At 38.8% G+C, this 17,095-nt stretch overlaps 1 protein-coding gene across 8 annotated transcripts in view; it reads right to left on the bottom strand.

The window, feature by feature from the left end:
- The window catches only part of SERAC1 (serine active site containing 1), a 70,584-nt gene that overhangs the window by 25,343 nt on the left and 28,146 nt on the right, over nt 1–17,095 (bottom strand). For all 8 annotated transcript variants that reach the window (XM_073219837.1, XM_073219838.1, XM_073219836.1 and 5 more), the window contains 3 exons: nt 9,027–9,140; nt 7,186–7,348; nt 1,186–1,336 (listed from right to left, as the gene is read on the bottom strand). In XM_073219837.1, the coding sequence (XP_073075938.1) occupies nt 1,186–1,336; nt 7,186–7,348; nt 9,027–9,140 (428 nt within the window). The remainder of the gene's footprint in view (nt 1–1,185; nt 1,337–7,185; nt 7,349–9,026; nt 9,141–17,095) is intronic.

Raw genomic sequence — 17,095 nt, forward strand, 5'->3', positions numbered from 1 at the left:
CTAAGAGGGGAGAGAGGGAGAAAAGAAGCTGAACAAATGCGTTATTGCTTGGAGAGGTATCTACACTCACTCTTCGTGGACGGTGCCTAGCAGGTTTTCATGACATAAAGCAGAACTTCCTTAAGGCAAGCTTTGTAAGCTCAGGCTTGCTGGGGAGCCCTAAGAGGAGTTTAGGTGAAGACACCAGAGTGTGTGCCTGGCACACTCTGTCAAAACAGGGACATAGCTGCCAGCGGCCCAACCAAAACCAACTGTATGAGATTAACTCCAAAGAACTACACGGGAATATTCCACAAGTCAATTTAAATACAAATATGATAGAATGGTTTCACTATGCATGAGGGAGTTTTAAAAATTTATCAAGGAAAATGTTTATCAGAAACAGAGCAAATGAAATTTCAAAGTAACTTTTTTCTTTGGATATGACATTTAAAAAAATTGTAGATAGTATATTACTTGCAAGCTTTTTATAGCATATGCACAATTATGCAACACTTATAAAATACATTATTATATTGTTTTATTTACAAATTGAGATTAACCAGGCAATCTATTTTTCAAGTAAAAAAAACGTAGTCTCTATTTTCTGAGGTATTAAAGTTCCAGACAAAAATCTAAGAAATTACATAATTTTTTCACTGTGGTTCTTTTCTAGATTTATTGTCTCACCAATGATAAAATTGGAAATAATGAGCAGAAATAATCATGAGAAGGAGCATAATTCAAATTTATTTCAACTTATTCTTTCTGGTGCATGCTTTTATACGTGGTACAAACTATCTTCAGTCCCTTAAGTTGTAGGATAATACAGCTGCCTGCTTGTAATATAAATGTCCTATGTTCTTTCCATCCATACCGACCTCTACAATCTAAGTCAGTTATTAACTCAGATCTACATGAAAAATGTAATGAAACAAAGCAGAACTATGCATTACAGAGGTTAAGTGGGCCACATAAAAGGTGAATGCAACTTTTCTGAAGGTAAGCCCTGGGTGTAAGACAGCCCTGATGATCTAGCTGGTTCCATACTCTCACAACAGTCTACAATTCTTCCAAGATTATTCTGGACAAATTGTGTCAGTATAAAGTATCAGATTTAACTTATCTGAGTTATGCAGAAATAAAATGTTAAGCCCTCTAGGCTTTACGTCCCCAGGGGACAACGCGACTGCTCTGCTTTCTTACCTCGTGCGGTACTGGGGGTGCAGCACATACACGCCATCCTGGTATTTTTCTTGCATCGTCTCTCGGTCTAGGTTAGCCAGGGTTCTGGCAGCATGTGAGGCCTTCATAATGTGGTGAGACTTCATTGCTTCTGCCAGAATGGAAACCCAGCCTGGTGAAAAGAACATACCCGTTAAATACTGACTCTCCATCTCAGCTTGTTCAAAGGTTTCAAACTGAAAATGATGGGAGGAAGGCAAACTCCAGCATCTGTCCTCATAGAAAGCCTTACCAATTCATTCCCTAGTCCTCTGGGTCCCACAGTACAATACCATGATGTCTCTGGCCAGGTACCCCATAAGGTCTCAAAGAAGGCAGGAGGGGTTCAAGAGCCATTTTCTTTACTTGGGAAATTAACAAGGTTTAACATTTGACCAAACATTTTTAAACATTTTGTAAAAAAACCTTTAAATTTGAATTTGGATTGCCTATTTAATCCCAATTCATAAATAAAACAATATGGCAGTGTATTTTACATGTTATATAATTGTGTGTAAGCTATAAATAGCTTGCAAATAATATACTATCTATAATTCTTTAAAATATGTCATATCCAAAGAAACATTTAAACAGAAGTTGCAATTACTAGAGGTGAGTCTATAAACAGTAAGAAAAGATATTTTGCTCTTAGCAAGAATTATTAGACTCAGTGAGTTAATACTAGTTATTTCACCTTGATTGGCATTCATATTCACATCACTTAATAGACATGAGGAAGTTATTTCTTAATGAGCCTGCTTGATAGACAAAAATCTGTAAACCTAGGAGTCAGGAAGGAAAAATTATTTTTTACAGGGAGACAAAACAATACATATATGCATATGATTTCACTTATTTTTTGTTTAAAACAATGTATTTATGTGCATAAATATGCATGTAGTACACACACACACACGCTGGGAAGAGGCACCAAACTAAGAAATGGTCATTACCTCTTGGGGGGAGTTAGGAAGAGCTCTGTAAAAGGGTGAGTTTAACTTTTATCCTACGAGTATGTTCTCTGAAGTATTTGCAGTGTGTTATTTATGTAATTTAAAATAAAATAGAACATGATCTGTGGTCAGAGAGACTTGGGCTCAAATTTCTGTCCCCCACTTACCTGCTGTGGAACCTCAGTCAAGTTTCTTGGCTCCTCTGAGCTGCAAGAAGGTTCTAATGAATTAATCTATAAAAACTACCTTTTACCATGCCTGTAGGTGCTCCACAGAGAGCAGCTGTTCCCATGCCCTCCTCCCCGTCTTTGCAGCAAAGGCCTTGAGAATCATTGTGGGGGCAGGAGGCCATTGTTTAATATTCCAAAGGAAGTTTCAGATCCAACAGTTCTTTAATATTCAAATGTGTAATAGCAGAAAATTCCTCTCCAAAGTTATTAAAGAATGCTTTACCATAATAAGATAATGCTTTCCAATTCTATCAATACAAATATACAAGTATATAATTGGTATGTTCAAAAATACAACTATTTTTAATAGAGTCACAAGGAAGGAAGCAAAAGAGAAAGCATGGCACAAACCATTTGGTATTTTTCAGATGACAAAATATTTTCATAATGTCTGAGATGCTTTACCATTTATGTAACATCAAACACCCCTTGGAAAACTTGTATCTCTTCAGTATTTATATTAGTGTATATATATATATATATATACACACACACACACACACACACATAATGTTGACATATTATATTATCATATAAGATTTATACACAAATCTTTAAGAACATCTATGACTATTTAGGTAGGCAATATTCCCACAGTATTATTACTAGGTCAAATGGTGTATACGTTCTTGTATATACCATGATACTACTAAGTGCCTGTCAAAAAAATGAATTCAGTTTACATCCCCACCAAGAGTGTATGAGAGGGCCAGTTTTCACACACCTTCACCAATAGTGGATATTATTATTAGTTTTTTAGCTTCTGTAATCTGAATGGCAAAGAGTTACAGATTTGATACCATTAAGATTAATAAAAATATATATATATATATAAACAGGTAAAGACACAGGATGCCTGAGGAAAAAAATAAAACAGGGTTAGGTGGCAGAATTCAAATTGGAGTATTCAGGAGTAATGAATGGGAGCTGAGCAAAAAGAAAATACAGTTAAGTCTTTCAAAAATTTAGCTATAAAATGGAGGAGAGAGAGAGGCTGGAAATTCAGGAGGATGTGGGGCGACTTCAGGTTTTCGTTTTTGGTATCTTCCTCTAATTCCTGTTCAGTTATCTCACTGAAGTAGGAGGAGAGGTCATGGTCATCTGCCAAGAGAAAGGGAATCTGTGCGAGGCTTGAGGAAAGGAGAGAAGGTTTTAATGGTCATCATTAAGAATGTGAAGGCATGTTGACTGGAGAAACATGACTGCCGAGCAATACTGAAGGTCCTTTTGTTTGCTGACCTCATAAGCACACTGACAGCCAACCTGCAGATAGTGGATGTTCAGCCACAGAAGGGCAGTAGGTTTTATTTAGCATTGGGGTCTTGACCAAGGGTGTGCTATGATAGAAGGAAAAAGAATGTTATTGAAATGATGGATCATGGAACATATGCTGCTCAGTCAGGAGGGAAGTGACTATAAAGAGACTGTGATGGACAGGGAGAAAATAAAGGGGTTGGTGGGTAGAAGATTCTGGTAGAGAAGAAAACCAGTCATTGTGGGAGTAGATGTAAAAACAAGCTTGAATGAGAGGAGGACATGCTCAGAGAAGTGGAACTACTGGTTTTTAAAATGAAGCGGTTTCAGGCCTTGACTAGATCCAAGATATGGCATGGGCGGAGTACCAGACCACTCAGGAGCAGAGAAGGAAGCCAGTGAAGATGAGAAGTCAAGGAACTGCGAGGAGGCCAGAGTGCTTAGTGGGCTGCCCAGTATATACTGCAGTCAGCCAGGAGGATGGAGGAGCCAGCGGTAGAGTCAAGTTTGGTTTCAGTTAAGAAACGGACGATCTTTTTTTTTTTTTTATAAAATACTGATCTGACCAAGTATCTATTCCATTAGTGAAACTGAAGGTAAGTAGACAGAAAACATCCAAAGTAAAGCACAGAGAAAAGCAATTTGGAAAGAAATGAACTGATTCTCAATGAACTGTGGAACAGGACTAAGACCTAATATACATAATCGAAGTCCCAGAAAAACAGAAGAGATAAAAGGGGACAGAAAAAGTATTTGAAGATATGCCAGCTGGAAAGTTACCACATTGGGTCAAACCATCAACCCACAGATTCAGTCAGCTCAATGGCCCCTGAGCAGGTTAACATAAAAAAGACATCCAAGCACTTCATAGACAACCACTGAAAATCAAACACAAAAGTCTTAAAGAAAAAAAAAGACATATAACATATAGGAGAACCAAGGTGGGAATAAGAAGAGACTTCTCATCAGACATCAGATGTCAGGAGAGAATGGAATCACAGTTTTAACGTGTTGACAGAAAAATAACACTGTCAATGAAGAATTTTAATCCACGGAAAACATCTTTTCCTAGATAATAAAATAAAGGCAAAGTAAAGACACTTTCAGAAAAAGGAAAGTGAGAGAATTTGTTGCCAGCAGACCAGGGTCTTAGGCTGAAGGGAAATGTTATCAGATGTAAATGTAGATACACAGTAAAGAAGAGCACTGGAGATTACAAATATGTAAATGGAAGAGACTTTTTTTCTTATATTCTTTAAAAATCACCTGCCAGTTAAAAATAGCAATATGTTTAAAATTCTATAACATGTAGGTGTAAAGTACACTACGATAATACTGCAAAGGATGGCAGGGAGCATGAGCTGAATTCACTTGTAAGAACTTCACAGTCTATACCAAGTGGTATAATATCAATTCAAGATAGACTGTGATAAAGATACAACGATGAAAAATACACAAAAAGCATTGTATGAAAAACCATAAGAGGAGAAAGAATAGAATGTAAAAAGTATTCATGTAGCCCAAAAATATCAGTAAAGGAGAAAACAAAGAAGAAACAGGAGACAAAAAGGGAGGAAGACGTTAGACAAACCGAGCAAGATCAACAACACGTTAGAGGTGAAGAGATGAAACCCTCCAGCTCAAGGGTTCTCCAACTGGGCTTTTTAAAAATGATGTAACTATATGCTGTCCACAAAAGATGAACTTATCCTTAAAGTCACAGAAAAATGAAAGCAGAAGAAGGGAAAAAGATAAAATCTGCAATGCCAACAGCAGCCTAAGGAAAAGCAAATGCCAGAGTAGACTTAAATGAAAGGAGCACTACCAGGGATAGAGACACCACTTAATAAGAAAAAACAAAGAATTCACCAGGAAGGAAAAGCTAACAGAGCTAAAGGGAGAAACTGACAAATACACAATCAGAGCTGAAGAACTGAACCTGCCTCTCAGGGACACACAGAACTAGACAAGGTGCAGTGTACATCTAGAGAAGATTTAAGCAGTGCTATCGGGGCAATTTGGTTTAAATGTCATATGGAGAACACTTCACCCAACAACTATAGAATGCTCATCTTTTCAAGAACACAGAACATTCACCAAGATAGATCATAAAATGGGCCATCAGATAAGTCTCAATAAACTTACAGAGACTAAAATCTTACAAGGTATGTTCTCTGAATACATGGAATATTAAATTAGAAATGAGAAACACATGGTATCTAGAAAATCCTTAATATTTGTAAAACACACAGTACTCTTTTAAGTAACCCATGAGACAAGAGATCACAAAGGAAATAAGAAAATATTTCAAACTGAATAATGATGAAAATATAATATATTTACAATTTGCAGGATGCCTCTAATGTAAGTTAGAAGCAACTTACAGCATTAAATACCTACATTAGAAAGTAATTGTAGTGATTTTAAAACATGTCTTCATTAAAATTCTTTGATACTGTTCTCATCAAGAGGTGATAAGTCTACATTTGTTCTAAATTCCCTTCCCTGAATAACAAGCTAGCCTTAGTGACTAGCTTCTAATCAAAAGATTACAGCAGAAATTACTTTCAGTGCTTGATTATAACAGGCCAAAGGGCTCATACCTGGCTCTCTTCTTGGGACCCAGCTTTGTGCATATGCACATATGTATGTATATTTATTTGTATGTATATGTACATATGCTTGTATATGTCACCTTGCTTTTTCCACTGAAAGAGTCAAGAAGGAAAGATACCCCAGGCACAATAAGCACACCTAGGAGATAATCAACCCTCACTAAAAGGAAACAGGATTCCTCAGCGAAATGCACCTGGAACGTCCTGTTACACTGGACAGTAAGGAATGCCTCCCAAAATGATGTGGGCATATCACAGAGACACAGGAGCCAGTTTGCCAGGCTCCCACTAACAGGCTGAGACAATCTGGCAGTAAGTTATTAAGGACAGTAGTAAGTTATAAACCATTAGATAGGGATCCATATGTCCATACTGATAAGGGAGAGAGGAGGGAGAGGAGGGGGGAGAGGGAAGAAAGGGCTCTTCCTACAGCAGAATGCCAAACGCCACTGCACCGTGAAATGGGCAGGGTGGGCTGCAGATGGGAAATTACCCCTGTGTAAACATCATGATAAAGCCTGGGTCAGGCAGGAATTCTCAGCAGATGAGGAGCAGGATATTTCCATGGTCTCAAGCATCTCCCTATAGATGATTTATTAGTTGCAAGGGAGAAGGCCACTTATTATACAGTGGACCTCTTTTTAGTTTGACTATGCTTCTTGGGTAACCAACCATATCATATCAAAGATGATATGAACAATTAGATGGTCACTGTGGCAAAAACTGCTTTCCTTAACTGTCCACCCACCAATTATCTGAGGTATGGATTATCCACATGTCTTTGCCCCTACTAAAATGACATGCTCTAAGGACCCCTAACTAACCCTAAGCAAAGTCTTAAACCTATTGAAAAATTAATGTATCATGGAGGAGGAGGTGGGGGAGGAACAAAGGACTGGATCCAAGATACTCAGTATAGAAAGTCATTACCTGAGCGAACTATAGTAGAATGAAGATGCTCATTCAAAGCCATATTTCCAATGGTACGCATTATATTTCTCTGTATTTTAGGACAGTCCTTGTGAAGTTGGTACAGCCTCTGAAGTAGTTGTAAGCCTCCGTTTGCTTCAATTTGATCACAATGTGTGGGTATCTAGCACAATAAATTAATGACAGCTCACTTTGTTGTACAAATTCACTAACCAGGTGACACAGCATGCTGGTGGGGCAGCCAGGTGGCTTCTGCTCAAGAACAGAGACCCAAAGAGACCACCCGAAACTCTCACCTCTGCTTAAATAAGCAGCCCTGTCTACCTGAGAGTGTTTCCAAACACTGAAGAAATTAAGGTATGTCTCATCAGGACTGCTCACATTTTTATTCTTAAAGTTACTCTGCTTAGCTCAAGGTTGGAGGTAACCTGACAGTATCATTATTGCAGAACAGTTTCAGTTTATAGTGATACTTTGATTGGCTTGAAACTAGCTAAAAATGGTTCTCTATCCTTGAAAAACCTGCCATCTGAACAGGAATTAACCCCCTGTGCAAGAGGTAGATTTTTGTCTGTACTCAAGAACTCCCAGGTAGAAATAAGTAGCATCTGTGGGGTTATCCTAAAACTGAGGAGTTGGAAAATTGTTTTAAAGAGAAAAAACAAGTAAAAAGAAAAAAAAGGGTGTGTGTGTGAGTGTTGAATGGAGAATAAAAGAAAGTCAAAAAATGCAATGTAATATTAAGGTGACAGAATGATCAACACATCCTTACAGTCTACCTGGCCTTGCCTCTTCCCATCACTAATTTATCACATATATGCAATAATTTTCATTCTCCAAACAATTAAATTTTATCACATTTTACATGCATGTAAAAGTATGCCTTTTAGACATACATCAAGTGAGATATGTTACCTTGAGAAGTTTCTAGAAAGGCAACTATTGAATTCCATGTACTGTACTTTCTACTGAAAATGCACCTATTGCTTCAGAAACTAGTCATAAGTCACAAAAACTCAAGCTCATTTTCCCATGTTCCCTTTTGAACTACAACACTAGTAACTCTGCTCAGTGCCTGAATCCTAATGCCACCAGGGGAACTAAAGATGACTAGAGCCCAGCATGCTTTTGGACCATGTCTTAAGGCTCCCAAAATTAAACTGGACAATTTAGAATCCCTAGGATGGTGTTTCTCATGATGTAGGATGAACCACTTATGAGCCTGTTACAGATGTAAATTCCTGAACTCCCCACCTACTAAGTAAAATTGCTAGAGGCGAGCAAGAAATGTTAAAAATTTAACATGCTTCCTGGGTAATTTTTATGCACAGATGTTTGAGCACCACAAAGTTTATTGTTTTTTTCTTTAAAAAATCAAACTATGATCATGATAGAAAAGTTGTCATAATGCTAACAAATCATTGATACATGCTTAGTTAAAATTCAAGAGTATGGTTATCCAAATATTTACTTTCTTTTCTTTTTTGCTACATCTTTGGCAGATGTTTTACTGGAAATTAACTACCTGGTAATAATCTGAGAAAGATACCAGGGACAATGTAACTCACAAGGTAAATTCCATAATTAGACAACAGGTTGCTTTCTTATGCAAATTAAGATTAAATACATTTTTCAAAATACTTGATGAAAATAAAATTCATGCACTGGTGCTAAATCATGGTTTGCAGTTCTAACAATTAGATGGGGGAAAAGCAGAAATTTTAAAACAAGCAAAAAGCTTTTACAAAAAATAAGGATTATTTGCCTTGTGTGAATCAATTTGTATGATTTTTTTCAATGTGATCACAAAGAGTAAATCATATTTTGAAAATGTAAGTTACCTCAGAATGTTTTACTAAAGCTTCTAAACAGAACATTTCCACTGTAGCTGAAGGAACTTCTCCAAAACTCTCAGCATAAGGAAGTCCATTTCCTCCAAAACACCACAGGCCACCCTGAAAGTTAGAGAATTAAAATTTTTACTGAAAAAAGTGACTAATATTTTCTGTTTGACAAAAGTATCTCTCTGTTTTATAAAACATTTTGGAACCATAAAGGGAACTTTAGTTATGCAAACTGTTGCCTACTAGAATAGGACACAGAAGGAATTATTCTAGATGAGGACAATCTTTGAGTCTCTCTCAATTCTTCTGTGTCCTCTTATCTGCAAGAATGAAGACTAACACAATTCTTCATCCAGGAAGAAAAATGCAGGACTGGTTAGAGTTTCTAGTGTTGCATTATGCTAGCAGAGTCTATTTAAAGCCTGTTCACCAAAATAATAAAAAAGAGAAAAGACATTACTGGAAAATTTTAAAATACAACAATGACAATGATCAGAGAGTTTTTAATTCATCCTAAATTGGAATTCAAGTTCATATGGAAGAATAAACAGATGATTAAGAAAATTATGAAACAGAAGAATAGTAGGGGCTAGCCCTAAACAGATACCAAAAAGTACGAATAAACTGAGAAGGAAAGGACACTTCAACTCTTATTAGAGATCGAGGGCTAATGTCACAAATAGGCAATAATCTCCTACATACCAGTGAGAAAAATATGCCAACAGTGCTGTGGAAAAAAATTAGCAACAATCCTACACAGAAAGTTCTTAGGAAGAAATATAATGCTTGTAAAATGTGTGAAATGACACCCAACATGGCCCATATGAGAGGCATGCATGAGAAAGGCTCCTCTGAGAAAGGACATTTTGCATCTATCAAACAGGCAGAAAAACGGGCATTATCCCCACCCTGCTGCTTGTGGTATCAGTGAGGCTACTTCTCTGGAGGACAACGTAGTGACAGCTGTCAAGATTACAGGTGCCATGCCCTTCAGCAATTTAGAGCCACTCACACACAAGCAGGGACATAGGTACATGTTTGTTTACCTCAGCATTGTTTGTTACAGCAAAAGATTGAAATTACTGGTCCCGGGGAAGACAGTACAGCATGGAGAAGACAAGTCATGACTCTATAGCATCTTACTATGCTCATAGACAGTGACTGCAGTGGAGCAGAAGGACTTGATAATATGGGTGAATGCTGAAACCTTCAGTGTTGTTCATGTGAAACCTTCTTAAGATTGTATATCAATAATACTTTAATTTAAAAAAAAGGTTGAAACTACCTATTATCCATCATTGGGGGTTGGTTTAATGATGATATCGCTGTAAAGTGGAATGTTATGTGAGTATAAAAAGTTTTGAGTCTCTTCACATATTGACAGATATCAATCTCCAAGATAAACCCTTAAATGAGCAATGGAAAGGGCAGAAGAATGTGCACCACAGGCTACCATTTGGTAAAAAGTGTGTATAACTACGTGTGTGTGTGTGTGTGTGTGTGTGTGTGTGTGTGTGTGTGTGTGTGTGTGGTGAGTCAGGGCAGGGGACATGGAAGGGATGGAAGGAAGACTTATTAATGTATCTCCTTTTCAACTAGGGGTCACAACTGTGTGCATACAGACCACCTGCTGGCAAAAGAGGACAACTGCAAGGTGATGTCTTTCAAAATATATATATAAAGCCCAGGGTTTCCTGGAGAAAACACAGTCCAGAAATTTCTGCATTTTAAGTTTATTTATAGGGTCCATGGTTCAGTAAATGAAGTAGATGTTCTAAATGTCCACTTCATAATTCTTATTCATGCCATCCTTTCTGATATAACATTCTGTTTTTCCAATTTTAAACATGCTTGAATCTCAAGAGTCTCACTATTTAAATGGAGAACTGGGAAGGGACTCACTGAAAGCCACTCCCCCTTCTAGCACGGATAAGGTAAATAGTGGACTGGTAGGCTTCGGGGGAAGGGAATTTTTCTTCAACACCTAGTACCACAACCTGCCTCCCCCAAATCCCTCTTCCCACCTCTCACAGGCAAATCATCTGACCTCTTTCTAACCTAAATTCTCCATGAAAAAATGGGGAGAAGGAAGAGGAAAAATGGTTTAGTTTTCATTTTGCTTGATCATTTCTCAGGTGGGATATAAGAGTGCAGTTCCAATTCCATCCTCATTGTTAGAAAAGTTTTGAATAATTTCTGACCTGGCAGATTGTGTGGCATAAGAAGCACAAGCAAAAAGGAGTGAATATAAAGGTATAAACTCATGGTGTGGTTGTATGCATTATATTCTAACTTCTGACAAAAATATATATATACACAGGTTACTGTTGCTTTATCACTGGATTAAGATATAGCAAGATCAAATAAATTCATAAAGATTTAAGAAATGCCACATATCAAATTCCATAAGTCCAACTAAAAAACAATTTCTGAAGGGTCAAAAAAGCACACAGTAAAAGGGGGGGACAGTGACAATGTTAAAAACAATAGTAAAGGGTAAGTTATAAAAATTAAAAAGGCAATAATAAAGCATAAGAAATGTCAACTAATCAAGTTACTAAAGAACTTATATACATATTATATATTAATTATAGATGTATAACAAAGCATTTTATGTATAATTTTTTATTATGTTACGCAAACTGAGGTCCAACATTACTATGAGTTAACATAGTATTTTTCAAATGCATTTCAACATTTGATTCCAACAGAATGATTTAATACATAATGAATATTTTCTTACCATATAGTCTACATACTAATTAAACATAACCCTTAGAGTTACCTCTGTTTTTATCTGTCATACAAAAATAACTCTGACTCATAACAAAAATATGCCAGTTAAGGGGGCGGAGCCAGGATGGCGGCGTGAGTAGAGCAGTGGAAATCTCCCAAAAACACATAGAGCTATGAAAATATAACAAAGAAAAATCTTCCTAAAATAGAGACCACAGGACACAGGACAACATCCAGACCACATCCACACCTGCAAGAATCCAGCGCCTTGCGAAGGGGGTAAGATACAAGCCCCGGCCCGGCGGGACCTGAGTGCCCCTCCCCCAGGCTCCCAGCGGGTAGAGAGAAACCGGAGCGGTTTTTTTTTTTTTTTTTGGCGAGCGCTTTTTGGAAGCCTTAGAGGGACGGGCCCCCGTTGCTGGGGAGGCAGGGTGGCGGGACCGGTGAGCAGGTGCCTGGGAACGGCGCCGGAGGACAAAGAATATCCCGCGTTTCTCCCTGCGGGACCGGCGGGCGGGTGCCTGAGACCGGTGCCTGAGGACAGAGGAGGTCGCGCGTTTTTCCCCTTTTTTTTTTTCTCTTTTTGGCAAGCGCTTTTTGGAAGCCTTGAAGGGACGGGGACCCCAGTGCTAGGGAGGCAGGGTGGCGGGACTGGTGAGCGGGTGCCTGGGACCGGCGCCTGAGGACAAAGAATATCCCACGTTTTTCCCTGCGGGACCCGTGGGCGGGTGCCTGAGACCGGCACTTGAGGACAGAGGAAATCGCGTGTTTTTCCCCTTTTTTTTTTCTCTTTTCTGCGAGTGCTTTTTGGAAGCCTAAAAGGGACAGGGACCCCGGTGCTAGGGAGGCAGGGCGGCGGGACTGGTGAGCGGGTGCCTGGGACCGGCACCTGAGGACAAAGAATATCCCGCGTTTTTCCCCTTTTTTTCTCTCTTTTTGGCAAGTGCTTTTTGGAAGCCTTGAAGGGACAGGGACCCTGGTGCTAGGGAGGCAGGGCGGCGGGACTGGTGAGCGGGTGCCTGGGACCAGCGCCTGAGGACAAAGAATATCGAGCGTTCCTTCCCTGCGGGACTGGTGGGTGGGTGCTTTTTGGAAGCCTTGAAAGGACAGGGACCCTGATGCTAGGGAGACAGGGCAGCAGGACCAGTGAGCGGGTGCCTGGGACCGGCACCTGAGGACAAAAAAAAAAAAAAATCGCTTGTTTTTTCCTTTTTTTTTTTTTTTTTCTTTCTTTCTTTCTGTTCCCTCTCTCATTGTTGCTGTTGTTGTTTTGGTTTGGAGAGTGCTTTTTGGAAGTCTTAAAGGGGCAGGACAGGTCACTTAGACCAGAGGCAGGGAATCTGGGGATCTCTGGGCACTCTAACCCCCTGGGCAGCAGGGAGCACAGAGGCCCCTTACGGAGATAAATAGCCTCCTGGCCGCTCCCCCTCCAACGGGGCTCCACCATTTTGGAGGAACAGCCCCAGCCAGGCCAAGCCCACAGCAACAGCGGAGATAAACCCCAAAGCAACTGGGCAGGAAGCAGAAGCCCTGTCTGCGCACAGCTGCCCAGCACAAGCAACTAGAGGTCGCTATTCTCCCAGGAAAAGGCTACAAACCAACAAGAAGGGAAGCTCTTCCAGCGGTCACTTGTACCAGCTCTGCAAACTATCTCTATCACCATGAAAAGGCAAAACTACAGGCAGACAAAGATCACAGAGACAACACCTGAGAAGGAGACAGACCTAACTAGTCCTCCTGAAAAAGAATTCAAAATAAAAATCATGAACATGCTGACAGAGATGCAGAGAAAAATGCAAGAGCAATGGGATGAGATGCAGAGAAAAATGCAAGAGCAGTGGGATGAGATGCAGAGAAAAATGAAAGAGCAGTGGGATGAAGTCCAGAAGGAGATCACAGATGTCAGGAAAGAGATCACAGAAGTGAAACAATCCCTGGAAGGGTTTATAAGCAGAATGGATAAGATGCAAGAGGCCATTGAAGGAATAGAAGCCAGAGAACAGGAACGTATAGAAGCTGACATAGAGAGAGATAAAAGGATCTCCAGGAATGAAACAACACTAAGAGAAATCTGTGACCAATACAAAAGGAATAACATTCGTATTATAGGGATACCAGAAGAGGAAGAAAGAGGAAAAGGGATAGAAAGTGTCTTTGAAGAAATAATTGCTGAAAACTTCCCCAAACTTGGGGAGGAAATAATCGAACAGACCATGGAATTACACAGAACCCCCAACAGAAAGGATCCAAGGAGGACAACACCAAGACACATAGTAATTAAAATGGCAAGGATCAAGGACAAGGAAAGAGTTTTAAAGGCAGCTAGAGAGAAAAAGGTCACCTATAAAGGAAAACCAATCAGGCTAACATCAGACTTCTCAACAGAAACCCTACAGGCCAGAAGAGAATGGCATGATATACTTAATGCAATGAAACAGAAGGGCCTTGAACCAAGGATACTGTATCCAGCACGACTATCATTTAAATATGATGGTGGGATCAAACAATTCCCAGACAAGCAAAAGCTGAGGGAATTTGCTTCCCACAAACCACCTCTACAGGGCATCCTACAGGGACTGCTCTAGATGGGAGCACCCCTAAAAAGAGCACAGAACAAAACACACAACATATGAAGAATGGAGGAGGAGGAATAAGAAGGGAGAGAAGAAAAGAATCTCCAGACAGTGTATATAACAGCTCAATAAGCGAGCTAAGTTAGGCAGTAAGATACTAAAGAAGCTAACCTTGAACCTTTGGTAACCACGAATCTAAAGCCTGAAATGGCAATAAGTACATATCTCTCAATAGTCACCCTAAATGTAAATGGACTGAATGCACCAATCAAAAGACATAGAGTAATAGAATGGATAAAAAAGCAAGACCCATCTATATGCTGCTTACAAGAAACTCACCTTAAACCCAAAGATAAGCATAGACTAAAAGTCAAGGGATGGAAAAACATATTTCAGGCAAACAATAGTGAGAAGAAAGCAGGGGTTGCAGTACTAATATCAGACAAAATAGACTTCAAAACAAAGAAAGTAACAAGAGATAAAGAAGGCCACTACATAATGATAAAGGGCTCAGTCCAACAAGAGGATATAACCATTCTAAATATATATGCACCCAATACAGGAGCACCAGCATATGTGAAGCAAATACTAACAGAACTAAAGAGGGAAATAGACTGCAATGCATTCATTGTAGGAGACTTCAACACACCACTCACCCCAAAGGATAGATCCACCGGGCAGAAAATAAGTAAAGACACACAGGCACTGAACAACACACTAGAACAGATGGACCTAATAGACATCTATAGAACTCTACATCCAAAAGCAACAGGATATACATTCTTCTCAAGTGCACATGGAACATTCTCCAGAATAGACCACATACTAGCTCACAAAAAGAGCCTCAGTAAATTCCAAAATATTGAAATTCTACCAACCAACTTTTCAGACCACAAAGGTATGAAAGTAGAAATAAATTCTACAAAGAAAACAAAAAGGCTCACAAACACATGGAGGCTTAACAACATGCTACTAAATAATCAATGGATCAATGAACAAATCAAAATAGAGATCAAGGAATATATACAAACAAATGACAACAACAACACTAAGCCCCAACTTCTGTGGGATGCAGCGAAAGCAGTCTTAAGAGGAAAGTATATAGCAATCCAGGCACACTTGAAGAAGGAAGAACAATCCCAAATGAATAGTCTAACATCACAATTATTAAAACTGGAAAAAGAAGAACAAATGAGGCCTAAAGTCAGCAGAAGGAGGGACATAATAAAGATCAGAGAAGAAATAAACAAAATTGAGAAGAATAAAACAATAGCAAAAATCAACGAAACCAAGAGCTGGTTCTTTGAGAAAATAAACAAAATAGATAAGCCTCTAGCCCAACTTATTAAGAGAAAAAGAGAGTCAACACAAATCAACATAATCAAAAATGAGAATGGAAAAATCACGACAGACTCCACAGAAATACAAAGAATTATTAAAGACTACTATGAAAACCTATATGCCAACAAGCTGGAAAACCTAGAAGAAATGGACAACTTCCTAGAAAAATACAACCTCCCAAGACTGACCAAGGAAGAAACACAAAAGTTAAACAAACCAATTACAAGCAAAGAAATTGAAACAGTAATCAAAAAACTACCCAAGAACAAAACCCCGGGGCCGGACGGATTTACCTCGGAATTTTATCAGACACACAGAGAAGACATAATACCCATTCTCCTTAAAGTGTTCCACAAAATAGAAGAAGAGGGAATACTCCCAAACTCATTCTATGAAGCCAACATCACCCTAATACCAAAACCAGGCAAAGACCCCACCAAAAAAGAAAATTACAGACCAATATCCCTGATGAATGTAGATGCAAAAATACTCAATAAAATATTAGCAAACAGAATTCAACAGTATATCAAAAGGATAATACACCATGACCAAGTGGGGTTCATCCCAGGGATGCAAGGATGGTACAACATTCGAAAATCCATCAACATCATGCACCACATCAACAAAAAGAAAGACAAAAACCACATGATCATCTCCATAGATGCTGAAAAAGCATTTGACAAAATTCAACATCCATTCATGATAAAAACTCTCAGCAAAATGGGAATAGAGGGCAAGTACCTCAACATAATAAAGGCCATATATGATAAACCCACAGCCAGCATTATACTGAACAGCGAGAAGCTGAAAGCATTTCCACTGAGATAGGGAACCAGACAGGGATGCACACTCTCCCCACTGCTATTTAACATAGTACTGGAGGTCCTAGCCACGGCAATCAGACAAAACAAAGAAATATAAGGAATCCAGATTGGTAAAGAAGAAGTTAAACTGTCACTATTTGCAGATGATATGATACTGTACATAAAAAACCCTAAAGACTCCACTCCAAAACTACTAGAACTGATATCGGAATACAGCAAAGTTGCAGGATACAAAATTAACACACAGAAATCTGTAGCTTTCCTATACACTAACAACGAATCAATAGAAACAGAAATCAGGAAAACAATTCCGTTCACCATTGCATCAAAAAGAATAAAATACCTAGGAATAAACCTAACCAAAGAAGTGAAAGACTTATACTCTGAAAACTACAAGTCACTCTTAAGAGAAATTAAAGGGGACACTAATAAATGGAAACTCATCCCATGCTCATGGCTAGGAAGAATTAATATCGTCAAAATGGCCATCCTGCCCAAAGCAATATACAGATTTGATGCAATCCCTCTCAAATTACCAGCAACATTCTTCAATGAGTTGGAACAAATAATTCAAAAATTCATATGGAAACAC

The sequence above is a fragment of the Manis javanica genome, chromosome 13 (genome assembly GCF_040802235.1).
Source record: "Manis javanica isolate MJ-LG chromosome 13, MJ_LKY, whole genome shotgun sequence".
NCBI lineage: Eukaryota > Metazoa > Chordata > Mammalia > Pholidota > Manidae > Manis > Manis javanica.